At 46.0% G+C, this 18,749-nt stretch overlaps 1 protein-coding gene across 2 annotated transcripts in view; it reads right to left on the bottom strand.

The window, feature by feature from the left end:
- KDM1A (lysine demethylase 1A) overlaps positions 1–18,749 on the bottom strand; it is a 718,736-nt gene that overhangs the window by 498,637 nt on the left and 201,350 nt on the right. For both annotated transcript variants that reach the window (XM_085647807.1, XM_085647806.1), the window contains exons 6-8: positions 8,949–9,030; positions 6,253–6,347; positions 3,336–3,484 (exon numbers count right to left, since the gene is read on the bottom strand). In XM_085647807.1, coding sequence (XP_085503933.1) covers positions 3,336–3,484; positions 6,253–6,347; positions 8,949–9,030 — 326 coding nt within the window. The remainder of the gene's footprint in view (positions 1–3,335; positions 3,485–6,252; positions 6,348–8,948; positions 9,031–18,749) is intronic.

The following is an 18,749-nucleotide window of genomic DNA, read 5'->3' on the forward strand; positions in this document are numbered from 1 at the left end:
ACCACCTAGGATAGCGACAGAAACTAGTGCAGCTTCTGCTGGGGTCATTCAAAATGCTGCTGATATTTTAAAGTTGCAATTTCCTGTGGTGTCCTCTGATCCCTTACTGGGTCTGCTTCATCAAAGACACTGGGGTTGAGCCCTTTGGAGAGTCTTTATACGACTTTCTTCTGGGGACTTGAGCAAGGCCAACATCAGGAGTTTCTGTTGAGCGTGCCATTGCACACCATCAGCGACCTGCTCCAGATCTGGTTGGTCTTTGTCAACACCCTAAGGTTACAGGGTTTGTTGTGCAGGCAGCTTCAGCTTCGCTGAATTTGGAAGCCCCTCCATTGCTTCCACCCAGCAGGGAGTCTGGGTGGTTGGAGATGTGTGGCCAAAATATGTTTGCATCCTCTAGTTGGGCCCTAAAATCGTTAAACATGTCCTGTGTGTTCGGAAGGGCTTCTTTTACCCTATGGGATTCTGTCTACCGACTACTTCCTTCTCACCCTGAGGAAGTTAGAGCGGAACTTTTTCAGCTAATTCAGCATAGTCGTGACATGGCTAAATTCTCTATCAGGTCGGCGATGGACACAACAGATTCCGTTAGTAGAGCTATGTCTAGATCAGTGGTTCTGAGGAGGCACACTTGGTTGCGTGATTCCAGTTTTTCCGAGAATATTCAGGAGAGTTTAAAGGACTAACCTTTTGACGGAATCAATTTATTTGATAGCCATGCTAACTCCGCAGTCCAGCGCCTCATGGCTGGCAATTTGTGATTGAACTTCATCAGGTCGTGTTCATTTATCTGGTTAATTTATTTTATGGTGTCCATGGATGTGGCCCCTATGTTTACGGCCTTCATTGAACGGGTAGTGTTGGAGTGTAAGCACTGCTTTGACTTATTATGAGGGTATTAAGTGTCTGGATTTGGGCCTTTAATTCCCGGATGGTGTTTGCAGCTGGGTAGCTGCTTTAGTTTTATTTTCAATTTTCTCCGATTAAGACCTAGCCTTGAGTCCTTAAAGAGCTAGTCTCAAGAGAGGATACCCCCCTTTTATGGTTATGTGACTTACTCTATGTGGAGTATGGGTAGCGTATCCCTCTAGTTTGGAATCTCTCGGTTCCACAGCCGTGTCCTACTCAGCTTGGCGTTTTGTCCTTCTAAGGACTATTGTAATGAGCTAAGAGATCTATTTTCTTCTTGGGATAACCTTTCATAGGGTTCTGTGGCACTTTCACGCATCTATGGTTTTTTCCCCAAACCAGTGGACTCCGGATGACATGGTTTTGCTCTTAAGTGTCCAACGTGTGTATTGAGTGCATCAGGTCTTAGAAGAGGTTGAGCAAGTTGGAACGTTGCTCTACTTCAGAGTGTACATTTGCATTCTTTTGATGCTTTTCACTTCTGCGAGTTCAGCATGACTGTTTTTCATTTTTATGAATCTTTATTGGCAACAACAATACGGACGATATGACTTCTGTCTTGTGTTTGATCCCTTTGGCCAGCTTGTCTTCTTCCCCTTTTTTAAGGGTAAAGGGTTCATGTCTGTCTTCTGACAGAGATTCTTAAATGTTTTTAACTCTTTTCCTTCAAGGATCAACCTTTCTCTGACCTGTGAGGTTGCCTTAATTTAAAAAGGCTCTATGACAGAGGTCAGAGTTTCTATTAAGAGCCAGCTCTTGTTTTACTATTCCCACATATATTTGGTTGGCCATTCTGCGACTGTCTACTTCTCTTTGAGAACCTTTATTTTGCAGACCCTCCTCCAGTGGGGTACAGCTATGGTATTTAATTCAAAGTTAAGGGACGTGCGGCTAGATGTCTCAATCAGATGTAAAAGTTACTTACCTTGGGTAATGCTATATCTGGTAGAGACACAGTCTAGCCACAGATTCCTTAACGCCCCACCCATCCTCCCTGCTCTGCGAAGGGTTATACTCTTTCAACGCTGGCCTTAATTGCCAGTGATTACTATATCTAATTGTTTGGTCTTAACCAACTCCTCGACCTGGGCATTTAGCTTTTGTTTAAATGTTCAGTTCACCACCCTCATTTTGAATGGTGTGGTTATTAAAGTATGTGTGTACTTCTTTTGCACCCTGGTTTTTACGCCAGTGAGCAGTTTTAATTTATTTCTTATTGGTACACATTACACCTGGACACTGGTGATGTCAATAGATCATGTACTGGAATGACTTAAACAAGCAGTTAGTAATGTTACTGTAGGTTCTGTTTAACTACTACCGTGCCATTAATTACCCAATGATTGGTTCATAGAGGGTTTGGTCTCTACCCTCTTATGGGTAATTTTTATTGTTGTTTCAAAGATTTTTTAATCTTTTTGGCACACTGTTACCACAATTAATTCTTGTTGTGGATCCACCATCTGGAGTGAAAAAGATTTCACAGTAGAAAACGGACGTCAGCGTGGCGGAGGAGACTTCTATGGATCCACTGATGTCATATTTGGAGACGACGTCACTACAGAGCAGTACAACACCACCCCCTGGCGAGCAGAGGTACTGCTGAAAAATCTCTGGATCCATATTGGCGCCTGGGGGAAATTCATAGTTAAGGAATCTGCGGCTAGACTGTCTCTACCAGATATAGGGCTACCGGAGTGAAGTAACTTTTCCTTTATTTGCGTCAACTTCCCCTAACAATCTGCCTTCGCTTTGATGTAGAAATGAAAGGTGATTCAATCCAGCAATGGCTCCACAAGAAGGGGGAAAACAAGGTTATGCAATGTGACCTCACGTAGTTAGATAATACGTCATTAGAACGAGGAAACAAGATGTGTGCATTGGCAAGTTTTAAATGTAAGCTGCAGAAGTCAACAGATGGCTTTCTCCAATAGTTTCTCATGGAGCCAATACCATATAAGTCGCACTCATATAAGGGAAAGTTACAATAAAAATATCTTCCTGCAGATTTTACTTTATGTTTCTTTACACATTAAAAATCTGGTTTCAATGATTAGATCCGAACAAGGCTCAAACGAATAATGATTCCCTGCTAGTACACAAGTCACATGCAAGTTCCAATCAAGGCAGCTCATTAACACGTTGCAAATGAAAGATGCCAAGAAGAGACCATTAAAAAGAACACATGAGGAGTAAATTACAGCAACTCACTCTAGACCCAACTTACACCACTCCAGCCCTATTTCTGCCCATTGCATTCCACTGCATCATAACATGGAATGCGGTATACGTCATCCGCTGCTCCACACCTGGAACCCAGCCTGTGAAGCCCACAACAGCTACTCATGAACAGTTAATTGTTTGTGACTGAAACCGATAACCTCAGTAGAAAGATTAATAGAGCAATACACTTTGAGGACACTTACTGTATAACAACCTCCAAAGCCTGGCCAAGGGATACAGGTTTATTATTCAGAATATTGAAGTCCAATTGATGGCTAAGGTATGAAGTGGCTTCCAGCAAACGATTGAACTCCTGCTCTACCATTTCATCTTTCTCTTTCGGAACCTGAAACTCCAAGTTGAATAAAAGTGTTAAATTTGCGTATTATATAAACCTCTACTTTCATCAACGTTGGTCAAACTGTTGGTTTTGGTCTGCAATACTTGCACAATGGGTAACATTTCAAAACAATCTAGCAAAAAAGGGTAGCAGAGCTGTTAAAATGCAAAATCTTCAATTTTGTTTGTAACAAAAGTTATGAATAGTATACCATATCTGTGAACTATGCTAATTAAGCTATCAGACAGGTTCAAATAAATCGCGTTTAAAAATCAACTGAAATAACTGGTGGGTGTGATAATCTTCCAGGGAGATGTAGCTGTTTCTGTATTTAAGAACAGTTTTTTGGATTGTGGCTGTTGACTAGAGTTTGAACACTACTGGAAGTTACCTGAATTTCAAAAGCAACTGCAACAGTTCGGTGCAAGAAACTGAATAACAGTAAAAATCAGCACTTATCGTGAATTTAACTGTGGATATTAATTCTGTTAAAATCAATATTAGTGCCCATTTATGTAGCATACAAAGAAACTGACTCAACTCTTGATATTTGTTGCTCTTATTACTATGGTGCTACCACCCTGCTTGTTGCAATAATCATTTGAAGCACAGTCCCAGGCCCTTTCGTACAGTGGTTTACACGCACTGTTGCACTGGGATCACCCAGAGCATCATTCGCCAAACCAGTAAACCTAATCCCAAATGAGGAGACAAACATAGTGCACTAAACCATAACTAAATTTAAACAAAATGACCAATTAAATTAAGGAAGCCATTTAAAATAAATGGGGTGTGTGCTCGGAGTATTCTCCCCATGAGCTTTCCTGACAAGTCAATACAGTTCTTGCCCAATAATCTCCACTAAGCTCCAGAAATACCCAAAACAAAGAGGATGTGCAGGAAGAAAGGCAATCTGTCCAACTGGAAAACCAACCACATCCAGCTCTCCAGGAAAACGCAGTACAACATAAGTTGTACAGAAGAGATGCACTGTACCCTAAAACTGCGGATAAAATATGAATAAATGGGGCAAACGTTAGGGGCAGTACCCCTGGAACAAAGTTTAAATCCCCTGGAACAAAGTTTAAATCCCCTTTACCCCCAGAACAAGGCTTGAATTCCCTTAAAACCAAGCCAAACATCCAGCTGCTCACACTACGCTCCCATGATAATCTCAACTAAGGTAGAGTCACAGCTGAGGGATTCCCGTGCAAGCTGTACCTCACCAACGAGGAAAAAAACCTAGGCAGCAGCCTCCCGGGGATCATGTGTTCTCTTCCATGGTTCTCACATCCATAATATGTCTTAAATGTAATCAAAAGGCTATGCGTATTAGAGCCAATTTGGAGGGTTACCTCCCACATTCCCATTTAAAATCGGGGTTCAACAAGTGTTTTGTATACTAGGCCACCATAAAAGGAAAAAGCAAAAATTGAAATTAAAGGGGGCAACAACCTCCAGCATGGTGCTTTCACCAAAAACATTGAACACCCATGGGTATCCCAGATCATGAATGAACAAGTACCATTCTTACACAGTCGCCACAGCTGGTGTACGGCTTCCAAGGACCATGTCTATGAAGGGAGCTGTGACATACCGAAACCAATTTTTGTAGTGCACTGGCATCCACAATTTTAACATACTGCACACGTTTGTACCCCACTACATTTATTCATCTTGAGGCAGAGTGAAAGAAGTGGCCATGTTTCTGTACCAACAATGTGCACAGGCTGAGACAAGAGTGCACCTTGGTCTGGCTAACAGACATACAGATGGCGTGCCTGGGAATTTATACTACCTTTCACAAGGCAAGTAATGTTAGAGGTAGAAATGGCAGTTTGTAGTGCAACAGAAGCTTTTCTTCCAAAGACTATACTCCCAAAAGACAATCACATATTGCCACTGCTTTAACATATTTGGACGGTAAGGAAAGACATTTTTTGTACCAATTTTGAATTATTCTCTTCAGAGCAGAAAACCGTTTGGTAACTGGACTATTTTGGACCCAAAGCCTTAGTACTGGTGGTGTTCATTTGAAGGGTAATGGGGATACTAGCTTCGGTCATACCCCCTTCTTTTCTAGAAGAAAAAGTTCTAGCTGAGAAAACAACTCCTTCGTGTCCAACCCTAAACGAAGGGTACAGAGGGGAGGTCACCGAACCCTGCAACTGGGATTGGTGAAATGACATGAAGATAAAAAAATAAAAAAAAAATAACGCCCATAAAGAAATGTCACTTAATTGTGAAATAATTATGTGAGAGGGTTTTTCTGGAAGGAGAGAAGAGCTGGAGGATTCACCTTTAAATGTGTATGAACATCTGAGCAAGAGAACATTCTCAACAGGTCAGAGCCTCTCCATCTGGGGTCGGCTACACACACTATGATATAAACTTAGTGCCTTCTCTCACTGCTTCTCTAACTCTACCTTCAGAGAATTCGAAGGAATGAGGGGGATAAAATTCAAGCATGTTAGTCTACTTAAGATACAAATCTCTTGTACTACCATCTACACAGCCCCTTCGGTTCACGGCTCTGCACTATAAATGTTCAGGGCAACACTAACAGAGTTTAATAACAATATGGTTCTCTCAAGTTTAACTATTGTAAACAAAATATTGGTAAATTGTTCACACTGTAAGAAGGCAGGCTTGAGCAACTGGGACCAAACTCAGCTGGAACTATATACAACTTAAATTTAACCAATATTCTTAAACCCACGTTTTAACTCAATACCCACCATGAAGCAATGAAACCGCATTTAAAATATAATTATACTTACAGCTTGTCCATTAGCTTCGTAAAGTGGACATTTTTGTTTAATTTTGGCTAACTCCATGTTTACTTGTTTACTGATAACCGCCATTGGATTTCCACCTGAAACATAATTTAAATCATTTAAACTGATTAACTTGTACCAATGCACAATAGTTACCAAAGTTTATTTCTTGTCCGTGCTGTGATAAACATCTTAATGAGAGACCTGCAAGCTTAGGGTTTACTGAGGCATTCTGTCACACTTCAAAAAGTTTTCTTAAAAACACATTACTGACATTATAAAACTTAGGTTACAAGTTACACCCAATGTGTACAAAACAAGAGTTTTGCTCAAAGTTGAGAAAAGAGCCGATCTCTTTATTTTCTGGTAGCAGCAAGAATAATAACAGGAGTATGCCTTGTATTCATTCAAAAGATTCAGGGAAATGGGTCTGGCTCTCCTCCCAACAACGCTTAAGCCATCCTCACCTGACAGAAGCCTTAATTCTGCCAAGGGAAGAGCATATATATCCTCAAGTGAAAATAAGCCAGCAGTGATCTCTGGAGGTAAACAAAATACAAGTGGATATGAATTTCCAGGCCTGAGACCAAGGTCAATAATTAGTTGTGAAGATACCTGGAACCCTATCTTGGGAACCCCAAGAGATTAATGTGATCGCTGAGGGAAGCCTACACTGATGTGAGTTGTGAAGTTTTTATTTGGTGGAGGGAGGGGGTGGGGGTGTAGGGAGACCAATCAAAAATAAAATCAAGCCTACCAACAATTATCCCCACCAGCTGGGACACATTCCATTCCCATTGTTGAACCAGGCAGCCACAGTACCCAAACAGCAAAGGCCCATCCCTTTTTCATGTGATATGGACCCATACTGCCACCTCTGTTTTGAACGCTCCAGCAGCAGATGGGGGTCATTTTGATACTCTGTGATCCACAAGCGAAGGGCAGCTTCTGTTTTGATTCTGGCTACCAGCATTTTTGGGGTAGCAGGGGCAGTGCACACCAAAGCATTACAGCATGATCTGATGCAACACAAAATAGGTACGTCAGGCGACAGAGTCCATCTTCCTATGCCTTCAACCGTTAGCATCACTTATAAGGTTAATATATGGCATAAACCTTCAGGTAAGTGCCAAATTAGTTGGATAACTGCATGACCTGGGGCAGCGACAGATCTCAAAAGAAGCAAATCAGGTAGCACAATTCACACCATAACTCACACCCCAAAGAAGCTTCCCTTTTTCTTGACTTTTATTTTTCTTATCACATGAAATGAGCAAAGTGGGGTACTGCGTGTGATTGGGTGGTGACATGAGTTATGGTATGCACTGAAAAATAACCATTCACTGTGAATTTCAGGCTTTTAAAAAAAAAAAATATTAAAAGACGTATTGTATTTCCTTGCCATTTAACCAATCAGAAGAGCGCACAACCTTTGGCTGTGTACAGTGGTTGTTAGGGGCAAGTTACTGTGTCTAACTTCCACAGCCATACTCAGTGGCGTGTGGCACCAGCCCTCACCTTATGGACCGCACTCTTTAATTTTGTATTCTTGAACTGGACTTCAGCTGCTAATAGTTTGCCAAATTTTAATCTATGTCTAACTGCACAAAAGTCCTTAAGGAATGAATCATTTATTCATCCCTCCACATCCCGCCATCCCATCCCCTGCATCTGCTCAAAACTTCACACTCCGAGAAAACAAAACCTGCTAAATGTCTGATAAGTTTCATGTGGATTTAGCCAGGATGCCAGACTGATTAGCCAATGAAAAACTTAATCAAACCCTTCCTCCAGCAGTGTGTTCATGGCTTGAGGGGTGGCGCCCTGTTGGGGGGCCCTCATCCAGGACGCAATGTGGGAGATAGCGTGGAGAATCACTAAACTCATCTATGCACAATGACGGAACAAAGTCGAGGGGAGGAGCTTTCCACAACTCACCAAGGGAACTGAGTGTTAGAACAAACCTAGACTTCTGAAAACTGGAATGCACAGGATCTGGCTGTATAAAAAGGAATAAGGCTCAGGAGTGAGCAGAAGACGCCTAGTGAGTCCCTTTGAACAGGACTGAGAATGAACTAAGCCGATGGCCGGGTGAGAATAACAACGAGTGACATGGTTGTTGTCCCATCCTAGGGGCCGGGGAGAAGAGAGAATTTGCGACTAGGAGGGGAGGGCTGGGACAGCGGTGGTCCACGTTCCTCTAAAAAAGGTTTTCAAGTTGGGTGGGTCGGCAGGCGTACTGGGGTGGTGGGCAACAATGGCTTTGTCAAGCAGGGATGCGGGGAGGGGGGTTTATTTGCGGGTTAGAGATTTTGAAGGGGTTTTGGTGAAATTGTTAGGTTTACACATTACATTTTTTGAGAGACAACAAGACACCAAGTTAAGCCTACAGGTCAAAATGCAACGACAGGCATTTCTGACCCCCACTCCAAGAGTAACACACTTATCAAGAGCCCTACATTATGCAGCTGGAATAGTGTGACTTCCTAAAACCTACATGAAAGGCCTTCAAACTGGAGGACCAGCTTTGGCACAATTACCTCATACGAAACACTAAATATAATCTATACATGAAGTTCTAAGATGGGATAATGGCCTAGTTCCGTGCCATTTTAGACAGATCTATTTGTCAGCTGCCATATTTACATTTAAGCATACAGGTTTGTGAGACCATCATGTGCTTCATACTAGTCACTTACCCAGGCCAGTAACCACCATAGCACCTAGATCAGCAACATAATTTCCTTTCCGAAATGTTGCAACTCTTCCTCCGACACGATCCTAGGTTTTAGATTAAAAAGAAAAATATTCATACTAATTTCCACTGTAACTGTAATTAAATCCAAGATACATCGAAAATATGCTATCTGGAGTCTTGGATCCTTAAAACAGATCTCTAGTTACATTACTCAAATTAATGTTTATGATAAAAAGAAACTGAGTTGGGGGTCAATGGATACAAAAAAAACTACATACTGTGTTCAAACATGTGACCGAATAGCACAAGTTACTCAATAAGTAGTTTTTATAAAAACAAAAATGCTGAACAAATCTATTAGGATGCTGGTGCCTACAGAAGAAGTTAAAGCGCTAAAAGTGGCAGGGCAGTCTTGGAGAGGTTTAAGGGCTGTAGATGTATTTCCATTGTGTTTTTAGTGATTGGTGTGACATTTAATACGCTGTGTTGGTGGACAGAGCGAAGGTAGTGTTATATTGTTTTTGTTGTAATTTCGGCATGACAAGAGATTCATTCAGTATTTAGGGGGTCGTGGCTTGGACAGCAGAGCTCATGACTGCCTGAATCCATCGCTCTGCACAACGAGAGAACAATTGTCCTACGTTCTGGAGTCCAACGTAAGAGGAAAGAAACGATCCACGGAATGAACCCCCTAAAGTGAAGCGGCATCTGATGGTCAGTCACCGGCAATGGAAAGCCCCTGAATGACCAACTAATCGGGGCCGACCCGGATGATCCAGACGAGACCCAAGGAAGGCAGTTACACAAAATGGAGAGGTGAGTACCCTAACCGAGCCGCTGGAGATGCTGTTTTCCCTCCCTAATCATACACATGTCAGTCCGCTAAACGCACAAGTTACTTACTTGTGTAACAATATATCTGTAAGAGACATTAGTTAGAGATAGATATCCCCAGGTGTCAGGCTGGATCCGGAAAGTTTATCAGCAGTACCCCTGCGCGTCGGTAGGCATTGTCTTACGGCTCGGCGTACGTCGGTGGCGTTGTAGCCGCCGAGATGACGTCGCCGGAGCTACTTAGACGCAGCAACGCATGTGGATGTCAGTTCTGAACACAACTTTTCCGCGCCAGGAGCCATGCCAGAGACCGACTACTGGTGCAATAGAACTAGGGCCCTGAAAGGGATGACCTGGACCCTAGAGAACAGTTCGCAGAACGGGGAGGATGGGCAGGCGGTAAGGAATCTACCACTAACTAATGTCTCTTAGGGATATATCGTTACAAGTAAGTAACTTGTGCATCTGAAAGAGACAGGTTAGTGATAGATTCCTTACCTTAGAATACATACCCAAGTAATACCAACCCCGGTGGTGGGTCTGCGAAGTGACATTACACCAGAAAGTCACGGAGAACCAAACGGCCACAGAAGCCATCTCTCCGGACCGGACTGTCAAGGCAATAGTGCTTAGTGAAAGTATGCAACGAGGCCCAAGTGGCCGCCTGACAGATGTCTTGCAGGGGGACACCGCGTCCCAATGCTGTAGTAGCTGCTGTCGCCCTGGTAGAATGGGCGCGTAGCCCAAACGGAGGTTCCTTTTTAGCCAGAAAGTAACAGGCTTTAATGCACAAGACAACCCCTCGGGAGATAGTGAGCTTGTGCACAGCCCGGGCCTTTCTTGGCGCCCACGTAGCCAGCAAAGAGCTGGTCATCAACCCAGAACTGTTGTGTGCGGTTGAGATAGAACAAAAGCGCACGTTTTGGGTCCAGACAGTGGAGCCTCTCCTCTTCTCTTGAAGGGTGCGGAGGCGGAAAGAAAGTGGGCACATTGACAATTTGTCCGAGATGAAAGGCAAAGACTACTTTTGGTAGAAAGGAGGGACGTGGACGAAGCACGACCTTGTCCGGATGAATCGCCAGGAAAGGAGGTTTACAGGAAAGAGCTTGGAGCTCACTCACCCGCCGAGCGGAGGTGATGGCCACCAGAAAGACAGTTTTAAAAGTTAATAACCGCAAAGGACAGTTATGAAGAGGCTCAAAGGGAGCGCACATCAAGTATGTGAGCACCAGGTTTAAGTCTCATTGAGGCATCACAAAAGGAATAGGAGGGAAAAGGTGAGTAAGACCTTTGAGAAATCTATTGACAACCAGGGACTTGAAAAGAGAGGGCTAATCAGGCAGCCTAAGAAAGGCTGAAAGAGCTGAAAGGTAGCCCTTGATGGTGCCCAGAGCAGAGCCCTGCTGGGCCAAAGAAAGAAGGAACAATAGGACCTCAGAAAGAGGCAGCAAGAGGATCTACAGCTTTCACTGTGCACCATGCAACAAATCTTTTCCACCGACAGACGTAGTTCATTTTAGTGGAGGGACGCCTGGCTGCCAGAATTACATTACAAACTTCAGGAGGCAAGTCAAAGGGAATCAACTGTCGCCGCTCAATCTCCACGCAAGGAGGTGGAGGCTGGACAGGTTCGGGTGGAGGATCGTCCCCTACTGCTGCGACAGGAGATCCTCCAGAAGAGGCAGTCGGATTGGGGGATCTATGCTCATACTTAGTAGCTCGGGATACCAAACTTTTTGAGCCCAGTCCGGCGCCACAAGAATGACTTGGGCACGGTCGCGTCTGATCTTCTTCAGGACTCTGGGCAGAAGTGGTATAGGTGGAAAGGCGTTACAATAGACCGCAACTCCACTCGTGATGAAAAGCGTCTCAGAGCGAGTGCCGCCTTGGAAACTCCAACACGCAGAACTGCTGACATTGCGCGTTCTCTTCGGTGGCAAATAGATCTAACCAAGGTTCTCCCCACTACTGAAAGAGACCTTGCACCACCTCTGAGTGAAGACGCCATTCGTGATCCAACATGCACCTGCGGCTGAGTTCGTCCGCCCTGGCGTTCAGTGTACCTGCCAGGTGTTGAACCACCAAGGAAAAGCCTTGACGTTCCAGCCATGTCCAGAGACGTAGAGCCTCCTGACATAGGGTCCACGACCCCACCCCGCCCTGCTTGTTGCAGTGCCACATGGCGGTGGTGTTGTCCGTGAACACCTGCACCACTCTACCCTTGACAGAGGGAAGGAATGCTTTTAGTGCCAGTAGGATCGCCCTGAGCTGCAAAAGACTGATATGGAGCTTGGACTCCGCCGGAGACCAGAGGTTTCTGATCTCCGCCTCTCCCATGTGGCCGCCCCATCCCAGGAGAGACGCATCTGTCACTACTGTGTGCTCCGGTTGGGGAAGGGAGACTGATCTGCCGCTGACCCAACGCTGGTTCGTGATCCACCACTGCAAGTCCTGTGCACTGCCCTCCGAGACCTGGACGTGGTCGGACAGGTTCACCCGATGTTACGTCCACTGGAACTTCAGGTCGCACTGCAGAGCCCGCATATGCCATCTGGCATGATAGATCAGCAGGATGCAGGAGGCCATGAGGTGCAGCAGTCTCAGGGTCTTCCTGACCGAAACCCAGGACCAGGGCCGAAAGATCGGAATCATTGCCCGAAAGTTCCGGACTCGCTGTTCGGGAGGATAAACCCTAAACTGCGCCGTATCCAGAACCGCACCGGTGAAGAGGAGCTTCTGAGAGAGAATCAGGTGCGACTCCGGTACATTGATGGAGAACACCAGCAAATGCAGGAGGTCAGCCGTAGTCTGGAGGTGGGAGACGACTGAAACCCCTGATCTGCGCAGATGAGCTGCGACCACCGCCATCACTTTCGTGAACACCCGAGGGGCACTGGTAAGGCGAAAGGGAGCACGGTGAACTGAAAGTGCTCGTGGCCTACCGTAGGTAACGACGGTGGGCTGGCAGGATGGAGATATGAAAATAATCATCCTGCAAGTCCAACGCTACCAGCCAGTCTTGCGGGTCTAGGGCAGATAAGACCTGAGCAAGCGTGAGCATTTTGAACTTCTCCTTCCGGAAGCGATTGACGTTCTGGAGGTCTAAGATAGGACGCAGGCCCTTGTCATCCTTTGGAACAGGAAGTAGTGGGAATAACAACCACAACCTACTTCTGGCATCGGAACGCGCTCAATGGCCCCCTAGGCCAAGAGGATCGCAACTTCCTGCTGGAGAAGTGCCAAGTTATCCCCCGATATGCGGTGGTACTGAGGTGGCATGGCTGGAGGGGTAGACTCAAAGGGAAGGGAGTAGCCCCTTCGGACTATTTGCAGAACCCATCTGTCCGAGGTGATGGTGCGCCAGTGGGGAAGGTGATGGCAAATCCTGACACCCACTGGCGTCTGGTAGGCCTGAAACACCGGACTAGGAAGGTTTTGAGGTGGCGGCAGCAGGGGCGGTGGTGGATTGATCTGCCCGCTGCCCTCACCACGGCGGGTCCCACGCCCGCAGCTGCGCTGAAATTGCGGCTGCGCAGGCTTGCAGGTTTGAAAGGAACGCACTTGGGCGCCCCGACCCTGACCTCGAAAGGATCGAAAAGTGGACCCCGAGGCAGTACACGAGGTGGCGAGAGCCAAGGACTGGGCCGTAGCTCGAGAGTCCTTAAAGCGTTCCAGGGTGCTATCCGCCTTGTCACCAAAGAGGCGAGTGCCATCAAAGGGCATGTACAACAAAGTGTTCTAACATCCCCGGAGAAGCCAGTAATTCTGAACCAAGCATAATGTAAGAGCGCCACTGTTGTGGAAAGTGCCCTGCCGAGGGAATCAACCGTGTCAAGCCCACAACGGATAGTAAATTTAGCAGCATCCCTTCCTTCGGTAATGGCCTGGGAGAGAACCGACCGTGCTTCCACCGGGCACTGAGGCAGCACCTGTGCCACGGTGTCCCACACTAAATGGGAATAGCGGCCCAACAGGCATGCAGTATTCCACGCTCGCAACCCAGAACTGGCAGAAGTGAAAATCTTTTTCCCAAACTGCTCCAGTTTCCGCGATTCCTTATCCGGAGGAGCAGAAGGGAATGGGCTTGGCGAGGCAGAAGCCTGGACAAGCAGACTACCAGGCGTCGGGTGTTGTGTGAGAAAGCTGGGGTCGCCCGGCGATGGCGGCGTGCCACACCCTTATCTACAGGGACCCCGGAGTTAGGTTTGGTCCAGGTGCTTAACAGGATGTCAGAAGGCGCCTCGTTGATGGGCAGCAGCGGCTCCGCGGAGAACGACGGTGGATGCAGCACCTCAGGAGATTGGTCCTGATAGGTACAGAGGGGAGCTTGAGGTTAAGAGCCTCAGCCGCCCTACACAACACCACTGAAAAAGTCCCAACTTCCTCCATAGCAGCGGAAGAAGGGGACAGTGTACCAGGCTGTGGAGAGAAATCCAGACCTTCCATGTCACCTTCCCATTCAGGCTCATCCTCGCATGGAGCTGCAAGAGGATCTTCAGACCCCTCCCAGTACTCCCCTTCATCCACCGGTTGTTGAGGAGGCCGGTAAGGACAAGGTGCCCGGGGAAATGGGACGACCTCCCCACCCAGAAATGGAATTGTGGGGTAAGATACCTGTCCCGGTTCTGCGCCGTCCAGCGTCAGCAGCGGCGCAGAGGCCGGAGCCGGCAGCGCCGCAGAGCATGGTGCTGGTGTAGCCGAGGCCAAAGGCGGTGGCACGGGGGCAGACCCACCCAATGGGTCCGCTGGGCCCGAAGGCGCTCCGAAAGGACCCGATGGGACAAACAAATGGCGCAAGGCCGATGCAAAGGCCTGTACCTCATCCGAAGTCGCGTGCGATACCGGAAAGGGTGGGTAGGCCACAGGCAACGACGGAGGCTCCAACAGAGCCGCGGGGGAGTGACCGCTCGCCCCCTCCACTGCGTCCTGCGACCGGTGAGTGGTAGAGGAAGAGCGACGTCGCTTCTTTGACTTTTTATGGCGCCTCGACTTACCTGTCCCCGATTCTGGTGAGCGATGCGGATGGCTCCGCGACCGGTCCCTAGCCCTCTCATGGGAGCGGGACCTTGATCGGCGCGGAACCTATTGCCGGACCTCTAACAACTTTCGAGAATGCTCCCGCAAAGCTTTCGACGCCATGGCCAGACAATCGGGGCACGGGCGTGCCCCAAGCAGAAGAGACACGTCGTGCGGATCCTCCACAGACATGTTCCGACGGCAGGCCCTACAGGACTTAAACCCGGGCATCCCTGCTGCACCAGGAGTCAAGTACTCGACAAAACAAGTTGCCAGAAACCAAGTTAAAACTTTTAACTAGGGGTACCGCTCTCTCTCGGATCTCTGTTGCTGCGCGGAGAAAGGAACTGACGTCAGCGCACGTGGGCGCATCCAAGTAGCTCTGACGACGTCATCTCGGCGGCTACGACGCCACCGACGTACGCGGAGCGGTATGACAACGCCTACCGGAGCGCAGGGGAGCTGCTGATGAAAACTTTCCAGATCCAGTCTGACAACTGGGGATATTCTAAGGTAAGGAATCTATCACTAACGTGTCTCTTTCAGATAAGCGATTTACATTACCGACCATCGCACAGTAAGGTTTATTGACTTTCATTTATTATCAAAATCGGTATAACTGTACCGCAACGTTTAATTAGTCATGAGTTGCCTGGTTCCAAAATGGCACCGGCAATATTCTCTACAAGGTACTTTGCGTCTCTGTTCTCTTAGGTGGTGAGGCGAGCAGCTTCCCCATGAGGCTTGTTAATGTCTGATCTCCAGTTCAGTGCTATTTGGAGATCTGCGGTAAAGATTGCTGTGGATTTGGACCATCTACGCAGTGACTACTGCTCGAACATTAGCCTGACCTTAAAATGGTGGGGTCTCCGATCTTCACGGTGTGACCCGAGCGCGCTCGATCCTCCGCGCTGATCTGTATCCAATTGCTCTGGGAGGCATCTGACTGCATCCTAGTGTCAGCGCAGTAATGGTCGGCATAGAGATTGCCATACTTTATTGGCTAATTAGATTATAAGCCCTCTTTGGTGTTGCCTGTGCTAAGTCAATCTGCATAGCTAATTGAGTCTTGCACCAGTACTTTGAGCAATCATTAGACAACTATGACGTCTCTGTAGTACTTTGACTAGACAATAGTACCCTTCATGGCAATTTGGTAGTACCATAGGGATAAGTAAGATTACCAATAAGCAGGAAAGTTAACCACAAATGTAGCCTTTACGGTTGTAAAAGTTATAGAGGACTCATTGCTCAACTACCATTTTGATAAGGGGTGGCAAAGGGCTTTTCACCATACCACGTATCTAGTGTACTTGTGGTGTACTATAGTCCACTAAGTACCATAGCAACCTCCAAGCTTTCATTATTACCGGATACCCAACAGTAGCCAATAATTAGTGCTGCTAATCTGGGTCCACGATTACTGGGAGGGTTCCTCACTTCCAGAATTGGGTCGTCTCTGGACACTACAGGAACAGTGTTACCCATCTAAAACCGGCATCATCTCATCCATACTTACCACCAACGCAGAGATAATATTGTTCAGAGCTACCTCTATCTAGTTTCAACCAGATACAGTCCGGTCACGTTCCAAGTATAGCCAAGAACGGGCGAGCACTACAATTTTGTCCCAAAGGGCTACACCTGCATACTAGTAGCCTAATCACGGGTGCAGGGTAGACCATAATGGAGGATAAGGAACACAGGGCACAATATAAAAAAAATCTACGGCTGAGCCTTCACCATCAGATTCACCAATCAAGGTTAAAACAGATGTGAATAGCAAAATGGAAACGATCCTCAAGAAATTAGCCGATGTTCATGACCTGACAAAGTCAACAAAACAAAACACAGACTCCATACAATTAGAACTCACTGCCATCCGTGCAGATATGAGCACAATTAACTCTAAAATCAATGACACCGAACAAAGAATTAATGACATGAAAGACAGTGCCTCTCAAACCAATGAAGAAAAAGTCCAGTTTGGATATCACCAGTAATCTCAAAAGACATTCTGCCGATTTGGAGGACTGCAATAGGAGAGGCAATATTCAAATTTTCTGTATTCCGGAGGGCTCGGAAGACTCTCCTGGGGCTTGCGTAGCGTTTCTGGAATCCTGGATACCCATGGTCACGGGTATAAAATTTCAGCAAAATGTTTAACTAGACCGGGCACATAGAGTTACAAGTTTCAGCTCTTCTACAAGAAAATGACTTGCCCTATCATTTGCAAACTATTGCGGTACCAACAGACGGAAACCATCCTTAACTTTGCCTGGAAAAATCGCCAGGTCTCCTGGGAAGATCAAAAAATAACATTCACGCAGGACTATTAAAAAACCACTGTGGATACGAGGAAAGGATTTCTTCTATTAAGAGATAAGCTGAGAGACAGGAACTTCCAATTTACTTTTGCAGGTCCTGCCAAATTTAGAATCTTTGAAAACGGAAGACCACATTTCTTCACAAACCCAAATGACTTTGCAAAACACCTTGAAGCAACGACAACTCAAGACATGGACTTCTCTACATTAGCCTCAAATAAAAGAAAGTCATGATATCCTTTTGATGATCTAGCTCAACAAATCAAGCAAGATAAGCGCTCAGGTTTATTAGAGTTCATGTGGGTTAATGGATATTATTTGTTGGATGACATACCTAACTAAATTCCGTTACCTATGCTATCTAAGAGTATGTATAGGGGAAGAAGACCCACTTTTTTGATGAACAGCTATACAGTAGTATTGCTAGTAAAATGCTCCTTATTTTCTGGAGTGTGATTTTATCTTGAGTTTCTGAATTCAGCTGTAATCTGTGAAATTTTGTGCTCAGGTATCATGGTGAATCTGATGGTCTGGTTTATTTGGTTACATGATGATGCTTCAGATTGCCACAAAGCTGTAATTTTTATATTTTTCTTGTTCAAAAATAAGTAGTGACGGTTCTTGTATGCAATTGACCATATACCTATACGTTACAGTTGAATATTTTTACAGGCTGCAGTACATGCTTACACAGAGCGCCTATTATCTTTGCGCTACTCCAGATTGATATCTACCATGTTATATCCCTACGTGCTGTCAGAATGACGCTCCTGTAGTCGCAACTCCTATATTCGAACCGTTCAGGTAGTGGAAGGAGGGGATGGAGGGATTTTGGGTAAGATTAGTCTTGGTTGTTTTTGATCTTTGGTGCTTCTCCTTTCCTATTTTTCTTTTCTTTCTCGATCTACTAGTGACCATAGATATGGCTAGCAGTGCCATTGAATGGATTATGATCAACATGAGACGCCAATGTCTGCCTAGCACTTATATGGAGCTAAGTAACTTAGTACGTGAATTGATTATAGGGCTGCACATATGCTATAGGAGATCAGTCATCAATATCTTCGCTAGTTTATATAATGGCTCAGAATAGGAGTTATGGTATTACGGAGGACATCAGCATTGTTTCCCTAAATGTGAAGGGACTCAATCACACAATTAAACATAGGAAAAGTTTTGATTACTTAGCTAAAACAAAGGGAGATGATATACTTTTACAGGAGACACAATTATCTGGGGAAGATGCAGCCTTTATTAAACATGACTTGATCTCACACGTTTCATGCTCACCGGCAGTTCATAAAAAGAAAGGCGTTATTACTCTAATAGCTAGGAAGGCTAATATATCCATTGAATCACAATCACATGACAATGAAGGAAGAGAACAGTGGTTACACATCTGAAAAAGGGTGAAGATCTAATACATGTGGTTAATGTATATGGCCCTGAGGGATTCCTCCTATCATCTCTGGGCATCCTGTAACTGCTCCCACAACCACCTACCGCTGATCCTGATCGCTGTGCACCGCCCCTTCTCGCCGGACCCGCTTCGCGGGTCCCGCTTCGCGGTAACACAGCGGCTGTCACATCTCGAAGGGCTTCATCAACCGGCAGGGCTGCGAGGG

This window comes from Triturus cristatus, chromosome 3_2, assembly GCF_964204655.1.
Source record: "Triturus cristatus chromosome 3_2, aTriCri1.1, whole genome shotgun sequence".
In the NCBI taxonomy this organism is placed as follows: domain Eukaryota; kingdom Metazoa; phylum Chordata; class Amphibia; order Caudata; family Salamandridae; genus Triturus; species Triturus cristatus.